At 51.1% G+C, this 27,529-nt stretch overlaps 1 protein-coding gene across 4 annotated transcripts in view; it reads right to left on the minus strand.

The window, feature by feature from the left end:
• The window catches only part of FARS2 (phenylalanyl-tRNA synthetase 2, mitochondrial), a 299,111-nt gene that overhangs the window by 143,793 nt on the left and 127,789 nt on the right, over nucleotides 1–27,529 (minus strand). For 3 of the 4 annotated variants that reach the window (XM_088831282.1, XM_055406119.2, XM_088831279.1), the window contains exon 5: nucleotides 18,043–18,114. The exons of the other annotated variant lie outside the window; for it this stretch is intronic. In XM_088831282.1, the coding sequence (XP_088687408.1) occupies nucleotides 18,043–18,114 (72 nt within the window). The remainder of the gene's footprint in view (nucleotides 1–18,042; nucleotides 18,115–27,529) is intronic. 4 annotated transcript variants of the gene reach the window in all.

The raw sequence follows: 27,529 nt of genomic DNA on the forward strand, positions 1-27,529 counted from the left end.
ACCTGCGCGTGCCTTCTCTGCCTCTAGGTAACACAGAAATAGTTGAAATATTCAAGTATTTTATTCTGGACCCCAAAGAGAGTAGCGTACAATATTAAACGGAATGAAAGAGATGGGGAATAGAACAAGGAAATAGGAGCAGGGGAATTAAATGTGCCCGATGATGCCCTTCTTCTTCCCAAGGGATCCGAGGCATTTTTAGCCATTTGGCTACAAAATCTGAGCGATAAAAGCAGATGGAGGGGGAACTTAAATGGACATGGGAACAGGGCTGGATAAAAATAAGCTATCGGTTGGCATAGCTAAAAACACAGTCCCACGGGTGTAAGCACATGGGAGTTCTGTAACATAATGTGGGAATCAGACCAAATCGGTAGACAGAACGATGACACAGATTGTCCCTTTCATTAGCAAGCCGGCCGGTCACGTCCAGGCCAGTAAGAAGGGTGTCCACGGGGTGGACGCTATGTGGAAACTAAGCCCTGAGTCATCCTCTGCTCCCTGGACCCACCTGCATAGCCTGGGAGCCACATGACCGAGCTCTGGCCCCTGGAACCGAAGTGGACGGAAGCGAGACCCCCACACTCCTTGGAGACCCTCCAGCTCTCTGCTCCCCTGCTGTGGGGGCCCTGGGGGCCACACATTCCAAATGGCATTGCTATGGACGGAGGACTCCACGGAGGTCTCTCTCTGACAGTGGATTAAACCACTAAGATTTCAGGAGGGCCTCTGTTAGCTCAGCACAGCCCCAGTCTATCCTGACAATTAATCAGCCCTGACTTTCTGATGAGAGAGGAATCTGGACTCACCGAAGAGCAATATAACCTCTAAGTGGCACCAAACTCTGGGGATCAATGCCACTTTTCCTTGTCCAACAAAAATAATTTTGCTAGCTCAGTATAAACATTTCAAATAAACTCTGAAGGAGATTTATATAGAGCCCACTACTTATAAACTGTTACTAAGAAAATGGTGTTCCTTCACTGTCCAAGGGCTTCCCTGGTGGCTCATCGGTAAAGAACCTGCCTGCCAATGCAGGAGACATAAGAGACACAGGTTCGTTCCCGGGGTCTCGAAGATTCCCCCGGAGAAGGGAATGGCACCCCACTCTAATATGTTTGCTGCAGAATCCCATGGACAAAAGGAGCCTGGCGGGCGACAGGCCGTGGGGCTGCAGAGTCAGATGACTGAGCGACTGAGCAAAGTGTGTAATGGTTCAGTAAACAAGAAATTGCTAAAAGAAAAAAAAACCTCAAAAGTCTAAGGAACTTAGCACTAAAACAGGTGACCCAGAGAGGATGGAAAACCAGAGACCCTGGTCAGAGAACTAAGAGCCCACATGCAAAAAAAAAAAAAAATACAAAGGGAAAGAACGGATTTCTAAGAACTCCCAAGAATACGTTTTTGTTTTTCGTAAAGTAGTACAGCCTTTAAGAACCCGAGCTTGCATCTGATGTGATTCCATCAGGAGAGGAGCAGGTGCGTGGCCATCACTCTTGCTGGTAAACAGCATCTGTCAAACGTAAGCCCACCCTGACTCCCTTGGGGGCAGCGGCCAAATCCATCACTCAGTGACCAATCAGAATCCAAGAGGACAGTCAAATATTCTGGGTCACTAGCACGTGAATCCGTCGACATTTCCTCATTTTCAGTTTTAATACATCTGTCATGAATTTTTAATCGACGGTTTACTTCCTTGGGGAGCTCGATTTCTTTGCAAACTTATCCTCTTTGTGCAGTCTTTTCCCAGGAACTCCAGAGATAATTCGAAAAAGCACGGCTTCATCATTTCTCACTCGTCCAACTGGCAGATGCTGCAGCCCGACAATCAGAGCCACAGACAAGAAGGCGGGCAGACGCAGGCACCCCCCAGCCGCCAGGCCTCTCTCTCATGTCATTTCATGAGCTGGTGTTGTGAACAGAGAACCTACCGTATTATTCTCTGGACTCTGTAGAATGCTTGAAAGTTTTCTTAATAATAATTTTCAAAATGTGCCCTTCAAGGACGGGGCAGAACTGGTCACATCTATCACCTGCTGCCAAATACAGAGGAGGAACTGTGCGATTTGGTCTAAAGGCAAGAGACATGAGTACTGCTGTAACGGGGCAGCTTTGAGCTGGACCAGGCTGTCCCCAACAGGAGCCAGAGCCGAGGGAAGCATGACTCTCTGGACATGGGGGACTGCCATGGCTCGCCTGCAACGCCTGCACTCAGGCATTACAAACCCCAACAAAGACCCTCTTAAAGAGGGGCAGCAGCAGCACCGCGCCAGGAGGCTTCGTCTCTGCACTGACCAGGATCCTCAGATTCCGCCTACCCTTGGGGGCGGCAGGGTCATGGGGCACATCTCTGTCTTTGGTCAAGAGGAACTGTCGCCACCTCCTCCCAAAACTGCTAACAGCTGGGCATCGTGGGGACCTGGCCAGGGCTCTTTGACAGGAAGACCCCAACAGTGGTCACTCCAACAGGAAGCAAAACTGAATTTTAAGAAAGTCACCTGGGTGACGTTATAGCGTCTGAGCTTGAATTCGATCTTCTGATCTCATTGGCTTATTCGAAGCAACACGGGAAAACCATGAACAGACAAATCATCCACTTTCTCAAAGGAACTCAGGGTGGAGACCACACCAGATCCATCCAGTGAGATGTAACAGAATAAACCCCACTGTGGGGTCAACTAAAGCTGAAAACACAAGGGGACCCCTATTCTATTTCGTCACTTTTTAAAACGACACGGGGACCCGGCTCAGAGTGCCACGTGGTCTTTGAGAGCACAGCAGAGAAAAAGGGAGACTTGTGATACACGTCAGCTCCCCTACTATATACCTCCTTCCTGGGCCCTGGGCACAGAACTGATGCAGAAATTTCCACGTCCAAGCTTCACCCAGCAAACAGCATCCAAAATCACCACCCCCTCTCCAACCAATCTACATGTTGAAAGCTCTTCCTTCAAACTCTCCGAACCCTGCTTCTAACATGTTACCCCTTCCCTTTGGACAAGCTTCTGGAAAGGGCAGCTGACATTCACAGAGTCCAGTCTTCAGCCCCCGTCAACACCTCGGTATGATCAAGTTGAATAGCACTGTGGCCTCTACACACCGTTCTATCAGGACTAACCTTCGCAAAAACCAACACCAACAGGAACCCGACTTGCCAAAGTCAAAGCTCCCTCCTGGGACTTAGTCCAGGCTGCTATAACAAAGTACCAGAGACCGGTGGTTACGAGACATTAAAAACTCCCTTCTCATGGCTCTGGAGGTGGGGCCGCCCAGGGCAAGGCCCCCGCCTGTCCAGGGGTCCCGCTCTGGGGTGTCCTTCCGCTCCGGGGGCCAACACTGCCTCCCGTCCTCCCCACCCCCCAGGCCTCCGGGTCATTACACAGAATCCCACTGTTTTCTTGCCACCTGGGCACTCCCAGTCCTGTCTCTCCAGGCCCAGCCTCTTGCTGGAGCTTCAGTTCCATCAACCCAAGCACCTCCCGACGCACCGCAGCCAATCACATCAACCTGCATGCACTGTCACCCTCCCCAGTGCAGAGCCTGCTTCTCCAAATTGGAAAGCCTCAGCCTGTGATACAACCACCCCACCAGTCACCCAAGACAGAGGCCCAGCAGTCCCCCCAGACTCCTTGTTCCGAACTCCAGCTGCTGACCTCTGTCGTTACTGCCACTGCCCGCACACAGCCCCTCTCTGGCCCTCTGGGTACGGCAGTCCCCGCCACCTGGCGAGTAACCCAGCCTCCAGCTGAGAGCCAGCACAGCACCATCCACTCGTTGCTGTCTAGTCACTCAGTCGTGTCCGACTCTCTGCGACCCCGTGGACTGCAGCCCCCCAGGCTCCTCTGTCTGTGGGATTCTCCAGGCAAGAGCACTGGAATGGGTTGCCTTGCCCTACTCCAGGGGGTCTTCCCCATCCAGGGATCAAACCCACATCTCTTGCATTGGCAGGTGGACTCGGAGCCAACGGAGAGGCCCCATCAACCACATGCACACACGACCAACCGTGACTCTGCCAGGCAAAGCCCTCCAGCTTCAACAGAGAAAGGCTAGGCTGACCAGAGAGCAACACCCAAGCCACCCCCCAAGCCCCCGTCCATCAGCAACTCCAGCCACTCCCTCCTTCACAAGCTCCGACCCAGAACAGCCTCATCCAATAGAAACAGACCGCGGGCACGTTCCAGTGCCCCACTGAAAACAGGGCGGGGGGGGGGGTGGAACACAGGTGACACTAACTATATTAACATACTTAACCTAATATGTCTAAAATACTCACTTCACCATGTAATCAGCATTTTTTAAGTTAGAAGTTATTTTTTCTAGGTATTCGATAAGAATTTAAGAGACAACAGAGTACAATCTTATAGACTCAGTTTGCAATACTGGTAATCCACTTTCTTGTGATTTTTTCTTTTGCATTATTAGATATTTGGTTTTAAACTTTTTATTCTGTATTGGAATACAGCTGACTAACAATGCTGTGATACTTTCAGGTAGACAGTGAAGGGACCCAGCAACTCCGGCCACGTCTTCCTTCACAAGCTATGCCCTAGAACAGCCTCATCCAACAGAAACAGAATACAGGCCATGCAGGCGGTTTAAATTTTCTAGTAGCCACATTGAAAACGGCAGGGCAGGGGGAGGTGGAATTAATTAATATACTTAACCTGCTATATCTAAAATATTTATTTCACCATGTAATCAATAATTTTTTAAGTATTCATGAGATAGGTTACGTTTGTTTTTGAACTAAGTATTTGAAACCATGGTAAATATTTCACACTGAAAGGAATCTCCGTTTGAATTGCATTCCACATGCATGACAGCTACACGTGGCCAGTGGCTGCTACACTGGACAGGACAGCACCAGTTTCAACAAGAAAGCTTGACTCTTTTCCCCATGTGCCATGCTCCTGCAAAGTTAACTATGTTAATTTTCTGGGATTCAGCTCAGATGCCCCTTCCTACCTCCCAAGCTATGCCAAGCACAGAGTCACTTCCATTAACTGTTGGGCCAGCCACCATCCCACTTCCCAAAGCACACTGAACTCATCTGCACACATCTGTCTCCAAGGCTAGAGTACTAGTTCCCCCAGAGCAAAAGCCTACCAGGTCTACTCATCGTCATATGCCGAGCACCCGGCCAAATGATTATGCATAGCAGCAGACAATTAAATCTTCGCTGAATTAAACTGATTCAGAGTAGTACATGTACCAATGAAATCAGGGTTGTATGTTTAAATTCTGGGTTTAAAACTCTGAGTGAATATTTTATATCCTTGGTTAACAAAAAAGAATGCAAAGACAGACTGCAAACATACTCAATCTATTTCAGCGCAGAGCCTGGTGGTGAAAACATTTACCTGTGGTAGACCGTGAGTAGAATAAAGAAATTTAAACATTGAAGTTGTAAGGGATCGTGGTATGAGCTAATTATTTCAGATATGAAAAGAGGTGAAATAATTTAAATGGCAAATACAAATGTACACAACTGACGGAGGTGGAGCTGGCGCCACAACCTGGGTCCCTGCAGTTTTCCATCGCACAGCTTGGCTTGCGTGGCTGTGTCAACAAGTCACGGTAATCAAATAAAATTTGTCGTTAAAGTTCATGTAGAATTTGAGAAAGCCTGTACAATTGAGAATCTAGCTGTTTGTTATTACTGCTGTCAACTCCTTTCCAGGCCACACAGCAGAGAACAGACTGCTCAGCAAACACTGCCCCTGGGCTCCTCCTGGTCCCAACACCCTCCCTCGAGTCAAGGACGGGTTCTCATCCACAAAGTGTGGGAGGGGCACACGTAGCTCAGGGGTGCGGTGTCTAGGAGGCGGGGCACCACCTCCAGGCTCCTCTCCCCGACCCTGCAGCCAGTGTGGAGATGGCCTGGCACAGGCTGGGAGGGTCTGCGACACTGAGCTACCAAACAGAAGTGTCAGTCCACGAAGGCAAGACATGAACTCTGCTGCTGCTGCTGCTGCTGCTGCTGCTGCTAAGTCGCTTCAGCTGTGTCCAACTGTGCGACCCCATAGACGGCAGCCCACCAGGCTTTCCTGTCCCTGGGATTCTCCAGGCAACAACACTAGAGTGGGTTGCCATGTCCTTCTCCAGTGCATGAAAGTGAAAAGTGAAAGTGAAGTTGTTTAGTCATGTCCGACTCTTAGCGACCCCATGGACCGCAGCCGACCAGGCTCCTCCGTCCATGGGATTTTCCAGGCAAGAGTACTAGAATGGGGTGCCATTTGCCTTCTCCAGACACGAACTCTGCTTGTGCTGAATTACCCAGATTCTTAGGGTGTTTCTCAGTGGCAGCAGCTCATGCCTAATTACCCTGAATAATATCCAACAGAAAACTAAATTACAGATCTAGGAGCCTGTGCCTTGAAATTGAGTGCTTCGGCAAATGTAATTAACATTATTCTAAATTACTGAAAGGGCTTCCCAGGTGGCGCTAGTGGTAAAGAACCCACCTGCCAATGCACGTAGCCATAACAGACTCCGGTTTGATCCCTGGGTTGCGAAGATCCCCTGGAGGAGGGCACGGCAACCCACTCCAGTGTTCTCGCCTGCAGCATCCCACGGACGGAGGAGTCTGCTGGGCTTTAGTTCTAAGGTTGCAAAGAGTCGGACACGACTGAAGCAACTTGGCACTGAGCGCTAAATTACTAAATGTGAATCCACTTTAAAGTATTCTCTGCTACTATTTTTATTTTACGATGACACAATAAACTAACCTTAAATGAAGACATATCAGGTGTAAGATATGGTTAGAGACACACAATTGTCAACGTGGGAAACACAAAAACCCACTGCTGGATCAGGATCTTAGCACCAATTACTGTATCCAAAACAGGCCATAAACATTCTCTTGAAGTGGCTACATCAGCCAAGGTCACCGTCTGGGGCTAGGACCAGGGGTGTTCTTTCCATACAGGCTATCACTCCACAAGGAATTCATATCGGCAAAAGTGTCATGGAATGTCAAGGGGGGGTTTGGCGGGAGAATTAACGAAGTACAGTTTGAATTACAGTTTGTAATCCCTTTGTGCATGAAGGGATGTCAGTGCAAGACTGTATCAAAACATTTGGAAAGAGTTGAGAGTTGGCACCAAATTTCAGGGAAAACACTCTTCGCCATGCAGAGCTGCTCACAGCAATATGCAGTCATTTTGCAAACCGAACGCATGATTACCTTGTGTTTCAGCCAGAAGAGCTTCAGCCAATTGTAGGGTGAATACTCTGAATGTCTGAATTTTTACATTCACACTGAAAAACTTTTAGACACTTAGAACAGATTTTCAGAGATGTTTAGACTTTTAAATGCCACCAACCCTTTCTAAACAATGGCCTGAACTAGGTAATCCCCCAATACTATTACAGAACAGGAGCTTCCCAGGTAGGTCAGTGGTAAAGAGTCCACCTGCAATGCAGGAGACACGAGTTCAATCTCTGGGTCAGGAAGATTCCCTGGAGAAGGAAACAGCAACCCACTCCAGTATTCCTGCCTGGGAAATCCCAAGGACAGAGGAGTCTGGTGGGGGTCCATGGGGGTCAGAAAAGAGTTGGACATGACTTAGCAACTAACAACAAAACATTACAGAATAACTATGCAAAGAAGGCTACGCATATCTCTGAGATGACCCAGATTGGTGTCTTTTTAATGTTCCTCTGAAGTACATTTCCTTCCATTAAAAATGTGTATTTGGTTGGAAAGAATTTCATTATAATTCACACAATTTGTTTTAACTAGATGGTTGGCAGATTACTTGTGCTTCATTTAAGAGTTTGGCTGAGTATTTGTGAATCTGTAATACACAGAATTTTCTAAAAATCAAAACATATCTGGGGCATTCCTAGATTTTCATTACCTCTTTTTAAGTTTTTTTTCCTATTTTGCTTTCCTGTAAGCATCTTCCCATCTGTAACGTGGGAGATGAGAGATGATCAAATGAAGAGAGAAAATTTTTCATCACATCTGACCTATTGATAGATCTTTACAAATCTAAAATACACCTCACAGAATCATCTCTTCTTGACTCTCAGCATCTGTAATGGTTCAGAAAGCCTTCCCCATCCTGGGGATTCGGAGGGACCTGACTGGGGGCCAAGTGACGACTCAGACAGCAAAGAGCCCCAAGGACTCAGTGTGCGCTCACTCTGGCCGAGAGCTGCTGAAACGGAGCTTCAGCTGAGCTGCTTCCTAAACGGGAGTTAGCGTGAGGATCGCCATCATTCTCGTCATCCTGGCCAACCCACTGCCTCCCTAGACAGACAGAAGAGGCTCTCAAAAGAAAAGCTGGAGGCGTGACTTTCATTCCTCCCAAGGCTTGCGGAGAACCCTGAACGACAGGGGGCAGCTTCAGGGGCTTGTGGGATGAAGCAGGAGACCTCTTTCCACGCAGGTATGTTCATTCATCAACACTTTTTGCAGATGTTCATCCAACAATTTTCAGATACGTCTACATGAACGATCCAGCCCTATTATTTTCATAAGGGTATGTTAGGAGACTTTCCCAAGTGCTTTGCCAGAATCCAAATATGCTTTATCTACGGCCTTTTTCAGCTTACCCACACAGTCGGAGAAGGCAATGGCAAGCCACTCCAGTACTCTTGCCTAGAAAATCCCATGGATGGAGGAGCCTGGTAGGCTGCAGTCCATGGGGTCGCTAAGGGTCGGACACGACTGAGCGACTTCACTTTCACTTTTCACTTTCACACATTGGAGAAGGAAATGGCAACCCACTCCGGTGTTCTTGCCTGGAGAATCCCAGGGACGGGGGAGCCTGGTGGGCTTCCGTCTATGGGGTCACACAGAGTCGGACACGACTGAAGTGACTCAGCAGTACACAGTCATGAGGGGCTTCCCTGGTGGCTCAGAGGGTAAATAATCTGCCTGCCAATGCCAGAGACTTAGGTGTGATCCCTGGGTCAAGGAAGAGCCCCTAGAGAAGGCTTTGTCAACTCACTCCAGTATTCTTGCCTGGAGATTTCCATGGACAGAAGATCCTGGCAGGCTACAGTCCACGGGGTCAAAAAGCATTGGACGCGACTTAGGGACTAAACACCACCACCACAGTCAAGCAACCGCAACAGGCCATCAGAATAGGGGGGTTAGCACTCTGACTTTCCAGACTCAGAAACCCACCGAGCAGGAAAAGGGATTTCAGGTTGCTTACATAACCAGGAGGTCCACGGGTGACCTGGCTTCTGATCCGGCTGGACACAGGTCACACAACTAATTAGAGGCAGAGCCAGCACTAGAATTTGCTTCTGCTCCTCTGACTCCCAGGCAATTCCAGTTTCATTATGTGCTGCTACCTTCAGGCACCTCAATCAATATCAGTTGAATTAAAGCAAAATGAAACGAGGCGGGCCTGTCTCCGCCCTGGGGTTGCTAATAGGTTATTCCAACTCTACCTCTCAAGACCTACACAGCTCAGGATCCTGGGGGAAACTGGAAGGGGCCTGCGGGCTTCCCCGCGGAGGACAGAGTCATTGCCATGTGCTTGCTTCATCTCATTGTGTCCCTGGCAAGGAAGGGATCTGTCCAGCGATCAAGTGTCCCTCCACTTATGCTACAAACACGATCCAGCATTTCCTGGGTCACAGAGGCTGTGCTGGGTGTTTGGGATGCGAATGTGCTGAGGACCCTGACATGAGCAGATAAAGGAGGCCCAGTAAGTGTGCATGGGCTTCACGTGGCCAGTCTTTTAACGTCAAAGCTGGAAGAGATGAGACGCGTGTGAGTCCAGACTCGACGGCCTAGAGAGGCTCCTCCAGACAAACAGGACGGAGAAAAGCGCACGCAGGGCCTCCGCCAGCGTCTCCTCCAAACACGTCTGCAGACGCTGCCTGGCCTGGGAAACGAGTCTCCTCTCTGTTTTCCTCTGATTCCATGACTTGTAATTGAGTTTCTTGTCAGTTTGTGTATTCTATTCTACTTTGTAGATAGGGTATTATTTTTTAATTGGAACTGTTCTTAGAGTTAGTTGGGAAAGTGGCCTGTTTGTGATTAATTAGTTTTTCGATTATTTTGTGTTTAAGAGCCTGGAGGCCTTTAGGCATATGCACCTGAAAATTAAAATTTATTAACGTTTAACATAATGAAATCAAAATGATTTTGTGTAATGTCATGATTTATATTTTGGGGGAAAGTTATTAAAATGTAATTTATAGGCCTTTCCCCCCAGCATAACTGCTTTCACCCTCCTCGTTTTCCTTGGCAAGAAAAATCCCAAGGTTTCCGAAGTCTCTTCCGAGTAAAACAAGCTGCACCTCGGCTGTCACCGTTCTTTCTCATTACTGTCCCCATCACTCCACTTTTCCTCTGATTCGCTGCTTCTGACCAGCAAGTGTGGCCACGCAGGGTGGGCACACGGATACAGTCACCGCCGTGCCTCCTGCCCCGTGTCTCAGTCCCTCGGAGCCTGGGAGGCCGGGGGGACAGCTGTGTCCCAGGGGCGCCTGCCTTCAGAGCCCCTGGGAGGAGGACACGAAGCAGGGGACTCACTTTGACGGTCGGCCCTGAACACACCAGAAGGAAGCCCGCCTGGAGGGAGGGCTCCTGGGCGCTGGCCCGCCATGACAAGGCACAGGCAGCCGCCCCTTTTCACCCGGATGCCATTCCGTGAGTTCAGCCAACTGGCGGTGTCCCCTCCTCACACGGCCTCGGGAGCAGGGCTGGGAGCCCGCTCCCCCATGAGGTCAGGCTCTGCTCTGCCATCCACAGGCCCATTCGACTCGGATGCGTGACTGGGTGGCCTCCCCGGCACGGGGGTCACCGAGCTGAGACAGGCTTGGGCCCTGCGCTCCGGCGGCTCGAGTTCCTCCGTCTTTTCCACGGAGCGTGAGACTCCGTGCCCGCTGCTCTGGGGGCCGGGGAGAACCTCACACGAAGGGGACAGCAGGCTGCCCCGAGGCAAAGGCAGGTAGAGAGGCAGAGCCGGCCAGCCCGAGGGGGACAGACGGCCCTGGTCCACGGCTGCAAGACGCACACAGGCGGGCAGGCCAGCGTCAGGCTGGGAGCGGGCAAAGTGACTGGGGGGACCTCTCTCCAGTGCCCACCTCCCAGAGCCGCCGCCCCTGAAAACAGAGCGGGGAACTTTCACACCTGAGATAACCTCAGAATCATTAAAAAAAAAAAAGGATGAAATGAGGCACAATCTTTGTTCAAAAAGAGAGAAAATCCACCTACCCCGCTGATCCCTGCCTCCCTCCTCCACCCTCATAAGACTCCCCAGGTCCTGCTCCTCCCTGCCGTCTTCCTGGCGGTGATCTCCGGCATCCCCGGCCTGCAGGCCTCACGAGATGCAAAGCTAAAAGTACAGTCAGCACCGCCCAGCAGAGCTCCACGGGACATTAGAAAACAAGATGGGGCGACATCACATATTTTGAGTAAAAGAGAAACAAACCAGAAGCCGCGTGTATATATAAACACACAGGGATACGCATACGCTGGGTGCAGGTTATATACAGATGCAGTGCTGTGGATGCTTTTCTTCCCAATAACCCGTTTTCCTAACCACAGTGCGCCACGGCGGGTACCCAAGTAAAGCAGCCACCCGCTTTCGCAGGAGGACGGCCCTGCTGCCCTGCCCACTATCCGTCTGTCCCCCTGCCTCCAGCCCCGGCGCCGAGCTTGACTCATTACCCTCCCGACACCCCTGCCGTGCTCATCAGCTCCTCCCCGGAAAGTCAGTCACCTGGGAGTTCCAAGGGCCCCTCGCCTCAGCCTTGAGAACCCACGACCCTCCCCGCCCCCTCCAGCCCGTCCCCCATGTTCTGAGCCGCTCTGTTCCTCTGCCGTCTCCTGGGTCTCCCCTCCGTGTCCAGAGACAGCCCTCAGCATCTGACGTGCCTCCCCAGAGATCACTGAGTGCTGAGCGGGGCCACTGGACAACACGTTGATTCAGAGTCAGCTCTGATTACAGTTTTCACCTCCCTCTGAAAGCTGTTACGATTATTCCCTGAAAACCCGAGCCAGCTCCCAGCTTCTGTCTCAGCCTGCCAATTACTCATTCTTGTCTGGGAAATTTCACGTCTAACCACTTTTTAAACATAAATGAAAGTACTGAAAATTAATAGCTGGAAGAAGAGATGAAAAGGAGCATGCTTCAAACTAATTTTTAGCCACTACAAGTTAGAGGGAGTCCAAACGTTAGTCTTTGGGGGAAAAAAAGAGAAGAGCTTCCGTTTTCACGAATTGGTACGAGACACACCAATGAGATGACACGTCAGACCCTAGATGGGCCCTGGACACAAACATCGGAGTCGCGTGTCCAGTCTGTAGGTCGACATTAGCTGGCAGGACCACACTCAACAAGGAGAGAGCTGGTCGGGCCCGGCACGGGGACGTAACCGCTAAGGTGTTGGATGCCATCCCGTTTTTGCTGCCAAATTCTGCAAACTGTCTTTGAAAGGCTGAGAGCCTGCACGCACAGAGAAGGTAGGTGACAGAGGGGCTGGAGAGGCCAGGTGTCTGTGAGAACCAGTTTGCACAAAGATCTGAAACCCCGACCAGCACTGTGCATGCACCCGAACATGCAAACCCAGAGGACAGTGATCCCAGGTGGAAACGTCAAAGCTGCAGACGGCAGACACACACCCAGGAAGGGGGGCAGCCTTTCAGCCTCTCTCTGTGGAGAACTCGGCTTCCCGAGCCGCACTCAGGCTTTACTGTCACAGGCAGGCCTCCCTGCTAGCCTCTCGTGTGCCGCCTGTCAGCGGTTCTCCACCGAGCTGCTTTCACACCTGCCTAAATGACCAACCCGGCCGCAGATGGCTGTTCTCACCATCGCCACGTCTGGGAGCAACATCTGCTCTGTCCCCCAGAGCAGAGCCTTCCCAGGCCCAAAGCATCAGGAGCAATGTGATCAACAAGCATGAAGCATCCCACCTGCCGTATGCGCACGCTGGTCTCTGGCCGTCGGCCCTTCAGGCGGCGGTGGGGGTGCGAGAGACCAGCCCGGGAAGCCCGCTCACGGAGCCTGACAAGCGCATGGGGTGATGGCTCACAGTACTGCAGGCACTACATGGCACGGCCGCGCGGGAGGCTGGCAGCCAGGGGTCGGCGCGTGTCTACCTGGCCCTACCCCAGGCTCTCACCCTCCAGCGACCATCCGATCACTGGCGTCCACCCATCTCGAGAGTTGAGGTCCAGGCTTTGGTTCAGGTTCATGGTGGGGAGCTCTCCTTCCAGCGGGCCTGTGTTGCCATCTGCAGAGAAATTTCCAGGAGGGCAATTCTCCCAGCCCCCTTGCTCTGCCCATCACTGAGATATTGGGGAGGAGTAAGCTCCCGGTTGGTCCTCATTCCTGGAGGAGTGAAGTCGTTCAGTCGTGTCTGACCCTTTGCGACCCCATGGACTGTAGCCTACCAGGCTCCTCCATCTGTGGGATTTTCTAGGCAAGAGTACTGGAGTAGGTTGCCATTTCCTTCTCCAGGGGATCTTCCTGACCCAGGGATTGAACCCAGGTCTCCCTCACTGAGGGGCAGACGTTTTACCGTCTGAGCCACCAGGGAAGTTCCTATTCCTGGAGGAGGCAGACCTCAGATGCTGGAAATCTGCTTTTTCCTGTGCTTCTGCTTCAGCCAGAGGAGAGAGGACACCTGTTATGCTGATTCTGCGGTGCCCTTAGGAGGTGAGGAGGGCGGAGCAAGAGGTGATTGGGCCCCCGGACGGAGAGGCGGTCGGGGAGAAATCAAGTGAACCTTCTGCTCCTCCATCTGCTCCGGTGTCTTATTCTCAACTTGCTTTAAGCTCAGGAGCGTAAGATATGGCTCTTCCGGGTGCAACTGAGAGCGATTAAAACTAGAATTTACAACAGTAAGAGGCTGATTTATTATGAGAATGTTCAGGGGACCGGGGGAACCTGAGAGGAGCCTCAGGGAAACATCCCCCCAGGAGGTTAAATGCGACCCTGCCTCGCCTTCGGCATCCGCTTCCTTCTTCCCATCTCGTCTGCCTGCTGCCTCTCTAGTCCGAAGTAGGAGACTAGGTCGTCCTCGGCTCCGCGGGTCCTCAGCGCACAGCCTCAGGCACTGAGCAGGGTCTGGACCACTTGTTGTCTAAGACAGAGTCCTGGGCACACATCTGCACGGCCCACCCCGGCCGGGGCCTGCTGGCAGCTGCCTGGGATGGAGGGGTGCTCGCGGGGGATGGAGGTGCATGTCCTCGGTGGAATGAAGCAGGCGGGGCAGGGCTGGGCTCTGGGGACCATGCTGGAGACCCCGAGAGCCGCCCCCTAAGTTGCTGGGTAGAGGCTGCAGTCACTGGATAAGCTGCAGGCAGATGTGAACCCCAACGGGCACCAGCACAGGCCCGCCCGGCCCAGCCCAGCTTGTTTTAATGCAACTGGTAATGGTGCTTTAGCCACAGAGTCGTGTCCGACTCTGTGTGACCCCGTGGACTGCAGCTCGCCAGGCTCCTCTGTCCATGGGGTTCTGCAGGCAAGAACACTGGAGTGGGCTGTCGTCTCCTCCTCCAGGGGATCTTCCCAATCCAGAGATCAAATCTGCATCTCCTGCACTGCAGGTGGATTCTTTATGACTGAGCCACCAGGATAGCCCTTTGCAACAAGTAATAACAACACTTCACTTTAAAAATGAGCAGCTGGAGACAATGTGATTTTGGAAGGCATGAGGCCAAAACTGGGACTGTCTTGAGCAAATGGACACGTGCTTGGGTTACCCATCGTGAATGGCTCTGATAAGAAAATGGGATTAAACAGCTGAAAATCAGGCAGCACTTGCTAATTAATAGGGCCTGTCCTTCGGGGGACTATTTCCTTCAGCTTTCTCAGTCCAGAGCTGGGGGACCCCTCCCTGAGCCTCTGAGGCTTAACCCGAGATTCAGACTCGAGACCCTGCGATGTTTCTATCACACCCACATGTCGGCTGGGTCCCCAACAACCCCACACCCTTGCTTCCATGATGGGGCCCAGTTTTCCTGGGTGAACTAACCCTGCATATACTTATCACTGGCACCCCCTCCCCACCCAGTTCCCAAGAAAGTGCAAGGCAAGACCTATCCTCCCTGTCACGGGGGTTTGGTTACAGCATCACTGGGACAGAAAATGCTCCAGTTCAGGTCACTCCAGGCGCTCCACCGTGGAGCGTCCAGAGCCACCCTGCCTCCTGCCCCTCTGGAGGGCTCACTGGCTCTACAAATGACTCAGTGTCCTTTTAAGGCTTTCTTACCTCACCCCCTTCCTACAGTAACATTTAAGACCACCAGAGTGGGGTCCTTACAGCTTGACTGCTAGGCGCTGAGCCCAGGCCTGCCTGACCCAGGAGTCTGCACCCTGACCGCAGGGGCACGTGTCTCCCGGTCGCCCGGGTGCCAGCAGGCCTGCTCTGCCCCACGCGGGGAAGCCACCGGGAGGATCCGCTCGGCCTGGCCTCGAGGCACCCCTCCCCCGCCCGCTCTCTGCGGCTCAGCCGCCCCGACGTCCCCTGGCTGGCCCCAGAGACAGCTTCCAGGGAGCCGCCATCCTCCTCAAACCGTGCGTAGCCCGCAGCCTGCTTCAGCGAGACCACAGGCGTCGGAGAGAAATAGGCTCTCAGTGGAGACGCTGCGGCCTCTACATCGCCTCTTTCTCAAGACATGGAGGAAAGCACAGCTGTGGGGCAGCCAGGGTCTCTCTCCGCACCACACGCACCCTCCCCGGCCAGAGAAAGGGGAGGTTCAGGCGGGAGGCACAGCTGAGCGGGACAGGCTCACGTTCTGGCTCACGTTCCCGTCTGGCTTGTTGAAACGCCGTCCAGGGCAGAAGTGCTGGCACGAAGGATCGGGTGAAAACTGCATCTTCATAAAACGCCGTGTCTGCAGAGGACACTGGCCCCGGCGGGGCGGCCTCGGCCTGGCGTCTGCGGCGTCTGCCCCCGCCAGAATCCCCACCGCTGCAGCGGGAAGAGGGAGAGGAGCCGTCCACGGGGAGAGCTGGGGGCCAAGGCCAGCGGGCAGGAGGTCCCGCCAGAGCAGCGCCCAGCGGTTCAGGAGCGAGTGACGGCCTCCTGATCCAGGCTTGGTCTTTCAAAGGGCAACGAGGGAGCTCACGGGGTACGCGGGCGCCGGAAGCGGCGCGCGGCTCTGCACCAGGTTTCTGTTTCTGCACACGGTGATGTCACCGCGCCAGGGACCCGGACAGGGAGCAAGGATCCTGAAGCCAAAGCGCGCGGACGCCGGGGACTCGACGGGGAACCCAGGGCCTATGGATTTCCTCTACGTGCCGAACTAAAGGGCAGCGATCATCACTACCAACCCACCGACCTCCCTCATCTAGTGGATGAGCAGGTGGAGCCCAGAGAGGGGAAACGCCTGCTCCAAGGTCACACCCAGTCACTGGCAGATGGGAGATTAGAAATCAACCTTCCTGGGCCTTCTTGGGGGTCCAGAGGTAAAGAATTCGCCTGCCAGTGCAGGGGACACAGGTCTGACCCCTGATCCGGGAGGATCCCACATGCCACGGGGCAACTGAGTTGTGTGCCAAACTACAGAGCCTGTGCCTCCCAACAAGAGAAGCCACTCCAATGAGAAGCCCACACGCCGCAACTAGAGAGAAGCTCGCAAAGCAGTGAAGACTCAGCACAGCAAGAAATAAATACGTGAGTAACATTACATATTAAAAAAAACCAACCTTCTCACTCCACTCCTGCCCACTCTTTGCTTTTCTCGCACTGCCCTAATTCACGGGAGATGGAGCTGAAGAATCCCGGGTACAGACACATCTCAGGGAGCAGACACAGCTGCAGACACGCAGCCTGACTTGCTCCACCTCTTTCTGCCCCCAAGATGTGTGACTCGGAAAAAAGGTGTTTGCTCCAACCTCTCAGGCCTCGCTCACAGAACCAGGTTGGAAGTCAGCCAGTGACGGGCTGGGTCAGCCGTGATGTGATGACCACGTCCAAAATGCCAGCCTCCAGGCTCATTCGTGTTCCTGGTTCTCCTGATTTCATGGGGAGACCCCCCTGCTCACCCCAGCCATCATACCCTTGTCTTCATGCTGCTGACCTGCTGTGAAAAGGCTGGGACTCAGCCTCCAAAGGGGCTGCGTGCTGGCGGTATTGGAGGGGACCAGCTCCGAGGAGGCCGGCAGGGGTTAGTAGCAGCCGAGATAAGATCAACGCTATTCTCTGGAGGAACTGCACACAAAAGCAATGCATGGATCCCAGTCCTCATTCAACAATCACTCAGACACCACGGACTGAGTGGCTGGTATGGGTGGGTCCCTCCGCTGTTGGGGACACAGAGGTGAACAGAGTCCCTCCTGGCTCCGTCTGAAATCTGGAGAAGACACGACGGGGTGAAGGTCCTCAGCCTGATGAGAAGTAACAGCAGTCCCGTCAGGCTTCTCACTGTCAAGAACCTAACTTGGCTAATCCGACTCTGACCTTGGCATTCCTGATCCCCTGCGGGTGCTCTTGAGCCAGAACTAAGAAATGAAATAGCCAAAGGCCTGGCGATGAGAACAGGAGGAGAGAAAGGATGAGCCTGAAAAGTCTCCCAAATAAACATGACTTCCCAGACAACCTAGAATGATTTTATCATCAGAGAAGATTGTATTTCCAGTAGAGAACTCTAAAATCTGAAAGAAATTAATCATTTCTTATCCTCTAAGATTTGTCCCAGATTCTGTTCAGTGAAACAGCAGGTAACTTCAAATTGCCTAAGTCAACAAATATTTAAGTCCTAAACAACCCCAGAGAGACCCCCTTACCCCTTGGAGTGCCTGACACAGGCAGTCAAGGAGATGTGTCTGGAGGATTTTTATCCCTCTCAAAACGGGCTCCAGGGCTGTATAATCAGCTATAAGATCCCTACATTATAGCATCTGGGGAAAGGGGACTGAAAGTGTTTATTCACAATGGCTGATAGTCACTCAGCTGTGTCCAACTCTGCAACCCCATGGACTGTAGCCCAGCAGGCTCCTCTGTCCATGGGATTCTCCAGGCAAGAACACTGGAGTGCCATTTCCCAACTGGATTCCCAAGCCAGTACTGGGTTGCCATGTCCTTGTCCAGGGCATCTTCCCAACGCAGGGGCTGAACCTGTATCTCGTGTGTCTCCAGTACTCGCAGGCGGATTCTTCACCACTGAGTCACTCAGGTGGCCCCGTTTATCTACAATACAAAACACTTCATTGGCTTCAGACGCTCCAGCTCCTGTCACAAAGATTAATGAATACTTATTTGGGGTGGAGGAAAATAAATTAAGGAATCACAATTTTAAAGCAGATATTTTCTAAAATTCTACCTCACCCTCACTAAGGGTGAGGAAACCACCCACATTTATAGGTCTCGATCAGAACGACGTTGAGGAAGACATTTTAAATACATTTAGGAAATGAAGGGACTTCCCTGTTGTTCAAACGGTAAAGAAACTGCCTGCGATGCAGGAGACCAGGGTTCGATCCCTTGGTCAGGAAGATCCCCTGGAGAAGGGAATGGCAACCCACTCCAGGATTCTTGCCTGGAGAATCCCATGGACAGAGGAGCCTGGTGGGCTACAGTTCGTGGGGGCACAGAGAGTTGGACACGACTGAGCGACTAACACACACACACACAGGAAACGAAGACGCGTATTCATGTTCAGAGCTGACGTCTCACTGATCATGGTAATAGTTACAACGGGCTTAACACTGAGGGAGGGAAATAAGGCTTGGTGAAACATGTTGGCTTCTACTATTAAGAAAAGAGCACAATGTTCCTCTCACTCCTTTTTCTGACATTTAATCCAAGACAGTCAGTGAGTCCACGTACTGTCTAGCTTGTCCCTTGTCTCACATTAAGAATTTCGTCCTCAACAGGCCTGGAAAAAAAGATCCGCCCTTGAGAGATGCTCAGAGAGGCAGGACGGGGCCCCGTGCCTGCTCCACGCCAGCATCCTGACGGCCTGTTTCCACTGAATTCCGATCACGTGGGGCTGGGTCTTACTTACCCCCCGACGGGTTGAATTGTGCCCTCCCTCCATTCATATGGTGGGGTCCTGGCCGCAGGACCCCAGAGTGTTTGGAGGTGAGGTCTTCACAGAGGTTACGAGGTGAAATGAGATCCCTGAGGTGGACTCTGAGTCCACTGGTGTCCCAGTGAGATGAGGACACAGATACACGCAGAGAAGACCCTGGGAGAGTCACAGGGAGGAGGTGCACCTTCCAGCCAAGGAGAGAGGCCTCAGGAGAAAGCAGCCCTGCGACACCTTGACCTCGGCCATCCGGCCTTCAGACTGAGAGGGACGACATTCCCGTGACCCTGTCTAGTCTGTGGGGCTCCGTTAGGGCAGCCGGAGTGGACTGATACAGCCCCGTCTCCTCTATGCTGTGCACAAGCGCCCAGCTTTTAGGCAGAACAAATTCACCAGCTTCCCAAAACTCTTCCTCGCTGTGCTGACAAAATATCCTGGACGCTGAACATCTCATGAGGCCTGACTTCTAATGATCTCAGACTGACTCCCAGAACACCACCAGAGAAGTCATCATCGAAAAACATCCAGGACACAGGGACCCAGCGGAGCACCCCGGCCTGCCCCAGATCGGCCAGGAAGGCACGTCTCAACACCGAGGGTCAGAGAGAAGGGAACACCCTCTCACTCCGAGGTGGAGAGAAGAGACAGTCTGAGGTTGCACGGCGAAGTCACTGCAGAGTCAGGAGAGGAATCAGCTGGCGGAGGGGGGGATTTCTAACAGAAAAGCAGGTCACAGTAATTTGACAGGGAGGGGGTGTCCATCGATGATTTTAACAAAATGAGTTTTCTCCAACATGGAGACAGGAGTGGAAGGAACTGAACATTAGACCAGAAGAGGGTTTGCCGACATTTGAAGAAAAAAGGAAAAAAAAAAACAAAACACCTTTAATTCTTGCAGGAAAGACACTGGAGAGATCTTGAGAGAAACACAGAAGTCTTCAGGCCAAATGCTGTTTAGTCACTAAGTCATGTCCGACTCTGCAGCCGCAAGGACTGGAGCCTGCCAGGCTCCTCTGTCTGTGGGATTCCTGCTAAACACTGTGGTGCCAAAGAAACAAAGGACGTGCTGGGTATGAAAGAAGAAGGATTCTGGTTGCCTCCCAGTAAGTCACAGGAGCCCCAGGAGCAAACTCCCTCTTTATAGGCATTTTCACACGATTCCAGTTGTTATCTCATTAAACTAAAAAGACGTTTACTTTCTTCTTTTCGGTATGTTTGAGCTGAATTTACTGCTCTATGTTACCTACTTAAAAGTCGACAGGCGATCAAAAGGTGAAATTATTGATAAAGCATGAAAGTTAGAGGTCATCTCTTCCAACTGCTTATCTGAAAACCGACTAGCAATTGTCACGACTTAAAAAGGCACTAGAGGGTGACGGGCCATGAGGCCTTTGCTGGCCGGAGTCCTTTGTTTCATTTCTTCTGGGCACCCTGGCCCCTTCCCCTGCAGGTCTGTGTCCTGGGCTTTTGCTACCGAATCAATTCTATGTCTAGCCCACTGCAATACACAGACAGACCGAGTCCCTAACTCTAGGCCTTGCTGGTTAAAGTCAAAAGGACGAAACCTAAATGTTTCTGAGAATCTCCCTTCTTCCTTCATGTATTCATTGCACATCTGCTGGGTGTGAACAGTGTGCCAGGGACGGATCCAGACACCGACGCTATGATGGTGAAAAGAGAGAGAAGTTCCTCGTCGCGGCAGAGCTTAGAGTCTAACTGGTGCGCCACACAGCCGCGTGAGGGTTTAAGGGAAAGGGACACCAAACTGAAGGGGTGATTCACTGCTTGGAGAGGACCTCACCAGGCTGCAGGAGTTTAACAGGCTCGCCAGCCTCGTCCTGGAGAGCCTTCCAGCCCTGAACTCTGGGCAGCCAGTCAATTAGGGCTGATACGTGGGTTGTAATCTATTTACTGTTCCTGCTGCAAGCATGAGAATTTAAACAGCAAGCTCTAGCAGGTTCCAAACAGTTCTGTGTGGGTTTCTGCTCTGGATCACTTCACCTGAGAAGACAATTCGTGTGGATGAAGCCAATTTCAAGGACATGAACCGCCACTTCCCTGTCAGGGGTTTAATTGTGGATGAAACTTAACAGATGGTCTTCTGATCCAAACAAAAGAGCAGAGTTGGAACAGATAACCCAGAAGCTTAAGGGTTTATGTTCCATTAGGAGCCTTTGGCCTGAAGAGCAGGCTTCCATTTCTCTTCCTACCTCTAGTTCTTTCTTTGCACCTTTCGCGTTTCTGTTAGACTAGACCCCAGAAGCGTCAGCAGAACAGAGGCTGTGTTCGCGTTTCCAATGCACTTTTAATTATAGGAAACAGTTGGCAAAATATCAAAACCCCATGTACAATTTCTTCTGGTTCCACTGGGAGCACAAAGGTTTGCCGAGAGAGGAAAAACAGAGACGACATAATAAAGTGAGAGAGCTACGAGAACGCGGAAAAGGACAGAAAAGACGAGCCGTGGGCAGACAAGAGCGACAAAGTGACACCTTCCAGCGGCCGCCCTGCTGCTGCTGCTGCTGACTCACTTCAGTCGTGTCCGACTCTGTGCGACCCCATAGACGGCAGCCCACCAGGCTCCTCCATAGCGGCCGCCCCACCTCGGATCAAAAGCTAGAAATGTACATCCTAATACAAGGTGGCCACAGTTTTCCGTGGGCTTAATCTGCGTTCACATTTCTGACCTCCACAGAGTGCATAGTTGGAAAAAGACTTATTATTTGAGAGGGAAGAAAACGAGGCGATGCGGGGGGAGGGAAAATGACAAAGTCTGTCTCTCCTCCAACCTCTGGCGCCCAGATGCATCACCTCCCACAGCCGGTCATTTTCGGAGGTGTGATCCCAAGGGAGGAACAGTCACTCCTGAAACAGACCAACAGGATTACAAGGGTCACCTAGAAGGAAAAGACTGATCTGAACCACGAGGAGGCATGCAACAAGCTATTTTCCACTGCCTTCTCCTCACCTCGTTTTCTTTGGACAAGACTATCAGGACACCTTGAACACTTGAGTTCTAGAGGTTGGGGGGGGTGGGGGGAGAAGGACACTGATAGAGCCTCTCTGTGAGACTGTGCTTGAAATTCTCATCAATCGTGTGACCATGGGCGTGCAACATGGCAAAGGAGACACTGGGGAAGTAAACAAGGCTGGCATGCAAGAGGGACGAGAGTGGGGATGCCCGGAGTCTGAGGACGGGCAGAGAGGAGGAGCAGCAGGTGTGAACTTGACCTTGGTTTGCCCGTCCACAAGGGCCACCCTCTCCAACAGGGGAAATGTGTCTCCACTTTGCTCCCAGTGACAACAGGAAGATCAGGGCTGAGGACGTGCCAAGGGCACGGGGACACAGTGGGCCATCAAAAGTGGAGCTCCCTGAGACTTGAAGGAGGAGACTCTCTGGTGGCTGTGGACCCCTGAAATCACACTGACAGAGGATCAGAGGCTGACAGTGGACTTACTCCACAAAGATACACAAAATGATGACATCCTTAAAGGACAGGACAGAAGTGGGTTTGCTGTGTCCAGCGCAGTGACCACCCTGCTATGGTCACTTGGCAGATCACATAAGCAGAGGCTGCAGGGAGAGACAGCAAATGGGTCGAGCAACACAGCATTGATCAAGTGAGAAAAAATTATCTTTTTAAGCTACATTAATTGGGACTCCGATTACGTAACAAAGGCATTGAAATAATCAAATTACGTAACATTTCGTAATCACCAAAAAAGAAGAAGAGGCAGCCAACGCGTTCCTGAAGTGAACATGAGCAACGTGGGTCAGTGCTCAGATGAAGAGTGCTGAGTCACAAGAATCAGACAGGACAGAGTCCAGCGCAGCCCCGTCCCTCTAAGCTCTGACCGTTTGTGGAGGCGATAGGCAAGACTAAATAGTACAAGAACCTTGAGCTTACCTCCTCCCACAAACACACCCAAGTCATAACTCACAGCTGGATCACCGTCGATAAAAAGACTTAACTACCAGAAGACATTCTTCAGCCAAAGACATGGCATCTGTCGACCTCTGACTCCAGCAGCCTCGCCTTCTGCAGCAAGGATGGACGTGGGCACGGAAACCTGGTGCGTTAGTTCTCTGTGTGTTCCCGCATCTCGCACGCTCTGGAACGCCGCTGCCCTATCCTGGCCCCTGGGAACTCCTACTGGCCATTCAAACTTCAGTCCCAATGTTACCCTTCAGGAAGCCTTCCCTGGCAGCCCCAGGCAGGACCAGCCATGTGCTCCCGGAAGCTGCCTCCGTGCTTTGCATGAGCCTTTCCTGCTGATTCAAAGTCACCAATGTGGGAACCACCCTCCACCACGTCTGCCTCTCGCCTGGGAGCTCCTGGATGACATGATTTCTGGATTATTCACTTTCATACATGTGCCCAGAACACAGGCTTGATAAATACCAGATGCAGAGCAAACAAACTCAAGTTCACAGGAAACACGCCAAGCGTCATGCAGCACTCACAGACCCAGTACAATGCTTAACATATAGCAGATACTCAGTACATATTTGCTGATATGAGAGGTCCGTCTAGTCGAGGCTACGGTTTTTCCAGGAGTCATGTATGGATGTAAGAGTTAGACCATACAGAAGGCTGAGCACCAAAGAATTGATGCTTTTGAACTGTGGTGTTGGAGAAGACTCTTGAGAGTCCCTTGGACTGCAAGGAGATCAAACCAGTCCGTCCTAAAGGAAATCAATCCTGAATATTCACTGGAAGGACTGATGCTAAAGCAGAAGGTCCAATACTTTGGCCACCTGATTTGAAGAGCTGACATTGGAAAGACCCTGATGGCTGGGAAAGATTGAGGGCAGGAGAAGAAGAGGGCAGCAAAGGATGAGATGGTTAGATGGCATCATCAACTCACTAGACACAAGTTTTAGCAAGCTCCAGGGGATAGCGAAGGACAGGGAAGCCGGGTGTGCTGCAGTCCGTGGGGTCACAGAGAGTTGAACATGACGGAGTGACTGAACACCAACAATGATTCCACTGCTGGTAGAATTAGAAATCTGTGTTTAACAAAAAGCCGTGAGATGTTCATTTAAACAAGACTAGCAGTAAATAGCAATTTTGTAATAATGTTTGCAGAATAGATTTTACTTTTTTGGAGTCTAACTTTTAGGTCATCTCTTAATATAGGAAAGTCAGGATATATGCGATCTTATTAAATCTTTACAACAACTTCATGAGGTGGATGTTATGAAAATTCTGCTAACCTGACTGAGGATCGCTCTACTAGAATCCCTTACTATTTTTAACCTGATTTTGAAGGGTTAAGAAGAATAACATTCATCTCCTGACATCCAGAAAGTACAAAAGCAGTGAGTGTTAGAGGGACAAGTCAGAAACAAGATAAGATTATGATGGAAACAAAAATTAGGGATGATTATAAAATATGAATCAGGTAATTAAAATGATGAACGTTGCACATGTGTGTAGAAATGAAGCAGATGCTGGGAGAAAGAATTCTAAGGGCACAGAAGGAATCCTGCAACACAGAAGCACACCTCTTGGGAACCGGCAAGAGACAAGGAGAAGTGATTAATGACATTGAAGAAATCTGAGTGGTGGCTAGAGAATTAGCTTCAGGGGTGCCTGATTATTAACTCAAGGTCACTTCCGAAAAAAAGACAGGGGGATTGAGAATTTAAGGCTAAGCACAGTCAAATACTGTTAAAAAAAAAAAATTACAGCAATTCTGCTCAGAAACAAGGGCACAGGCCATGACTGGGAAGGATCCTCAACTCCTGTGGAGACAGTACAACAGATCTGCAGGGCAGAATACAATTTTCAAGAAGGCAAAAGACCCCTATATTTAAATGTGCAAAAGTAGGAAGAGACACTTCACAAATGGCAATATTTTTAAAAACACAAATAATTTGACCTTAAAAAAAAAAAGAATGATGCCCAGTATCACTAGTTGTCAGAGAGATGCAAATTAAAATCACAACGAGGTACCACAAGACACCTGTAAGAACCCCTAGTTAAAAACACTGATGATACCCCCAAGCCAATCAGTGGCACTAGTCCGGTCAGCCTCGGTGACCTCAGGGAGGCAGACCGCTGGCCTGGTGGGAGGCAGAAGGACCGGGGGCCTTGCTCCGGGTGTCGGGTTTGTGGCCGACAGGGTTGCCTGGGAGAAGGCTGCTAAACTGCGCTGCTGCATCGCTGGCAGGGAGCAACCCCTCACAATGCTGGAACTGCGGCAGCCTGGGAGGCCCATCACGGGGGACGGGCTCTTCTGCCCTCAGTCCCACGCTGCAGCCCCCTGACCCAACTCGAGACTACTTCAGCCTCACGGACTCAACCGCTCCTTCGGAGCCGACACAGAGACGCTCCAGCAAAGACACCGGCAGCTGAGCGCCTTGCCCACCCAGGGTTCTTCAGCCAGAGGTCCCAGCTGAGCAGAAAGAACTGACCGACGATGTGAGCCGAGCTTTTGAAAGAGATGACTTTGAAAAGGCCAAGGAACTCTTGACAAAGATGAGATACTTTTCAAATGTTGAAGAAGAGATTACGCTAAAGAAGATTCCCCTCTAATGGTTGCTAATTTTTAAGTTTTAACAATAAAGTTCTTATCGATTTAAAGAAAACCAACGCTGACGATGTCAAATGCTGCTCAGGAGGTGGAGGTACTAGAACCCTCACTGTATCCACTGCTGTGTAACGAACGAGCTCAAAGCCCACTGGCTCGAAACAACAAACATTAATACTTTCACAGCTTCCGATGGCTCGGAGTCTAACAGCAGTTTAAGTGAGCACTTCTGACTCTGGGTCTCCCATGATGCTGAGTCAAGGTCTCCAAGGCTGCAGTCACCTGGAGGTATCCCTGAGCCAGAAAATGTGATTCCAAGCTAGCTCACAGAGCTGTTAACAGGAGGCATCGGTTTCTAATTGGGGGCTGGCCAGAGGCCTCAGCTCCTCATCTCATGGGTGTCTGAAGGGCCTGCTTATAACCCTGGCTTCCAACCAATCAAGAAGCAACTGAACTTCACAACCTAAGCTCAGAAGTAAGGTCCCTCATTTCTGCTGTGTTCTACACTCAAACCAACCCTGACACAACACGGGAGAAGACCACACACAGGCGTGAGCCCCAGAAGGCAGGGATTTCTGGGGGGCCACTGTGCAGGCCGGCTATCACCGTCATACATGGGAACACACCTGGTACAATCACTTTGGGAAATAACACAGCAGACTCTTGTAAAGGTAAACATAAGTTACCCTTCTCTCACTTCCAGCCCTGTCTGTTCAAGAGAACCGTACACACACATCCACGCAAAGTTGTGTGTGGGTGTTCACAGCAGCATCACACGTGACAGACCCACACTGGATGCAGGCCAGACGCTGACAAGTTGGTGAACAGACAGACAAGCTGCGATAAACCCACTCCAGGGAATACTACTTGGCAATTGTAGAGAATAGAAGATCCTGAACTAATAAATGTTCAACATGGATGAACCTCAAACGCTAAATGAGGGAAAGCAAACAAACACAAAAGTCTATGTATTGTTTGAGTCCACTGACACGACATGCTTGAAAAGCCAAAGCTATCATGACAGTGACCACTCAGTGACTGCTCGAGGCTGGAATGGGGATGGAAGACAATTTCAAGTCGCATAAGGAAGTCTTTCAAGGGGGGAAACTTTCTATGTTCTGCCTACCGAGGTTACATGATTATATATACTTTTCAAAACTCAGCAAACTACACACTTGAAATGGATGTTTCATTTTATGTAAAATAACACCTTAATAAAAAGTATTATCATATGTGCATAACAATATTATATGCTTCTCAACGCCCAAGAAAGCAGAAGTCTATGAAAAGTACAAAATTTCATAAGCTACTTTTTCAGTTATATGTTCACTGTACATAAAATGCAAAAGCACTTTCACATGCCAGCGATGACTAATGAGAAAATCAGCAGGCCTCTCTGGGGACCAAGGCAACCGAGCATTCTGAGAAAAGACGATGAAGGCTGGAACCAGAAGTAACAGCAGCCAGGGACTTCCCTGGTGGTCCGGTGGTTAAGACTCCATGCTCCCGCAAGGAGCATGGGTTCGATCCTTGGTCAGAGAACTAAGGTCCCATATGCCACATGGCACTGCCAAGAAAAAGAAAAAAAAGTAGAAGTAACAGCCGTCGAAGAGAGAAGGAAACAGACCGAGCTGTGTCACCCGGGCTGAGACGACCGGACCCGCCAAATGACTGCAGGTGGAGGACCACGAGAGAAGACCTTCCTGTCTGAAACCCCGGCAGGCGAGGCGCAGACAGCTTCCCCCTAAAAGACGTCCTTATGCCCCGTGAGATTGCCTCCCGTCCACTTCATCCTCGGGGAGGCGGGAACGGCAGCAGGAGTGCCCGACGGGCTCTGTAAACACTAAAGAAGGTCTCCGGGGGTGTTTATGCCTCGGTACCAGCGCTCGAAATCCGTCGGTCCTTCTAGAGCTGGTTGGTGCCACTACTGCCCTGATTCCGTTTTACCCACCAAGCGTTAGGGATTGATCCTGATAAAGTCCGTTCCAGGACTGAGAGACTGAATCACTGTGTCAAACCTGCTTCCTGAGCCTGTCA

This window comes from Moschus berezovskii, chromosome 23 (genome assembly GCF_049115385.1).
Source record: "Moschus berezovskii isolate FMDL1 chromosome 23, NW_MosBer_1.0, whole genome shotgun sequence".
Taxonomy (NCBI): Eukaryota; Metazoa; Chordata; class Mammalia; order Artiodactyla; family Moschidae; genus Moschus; species Moschus berezovskii.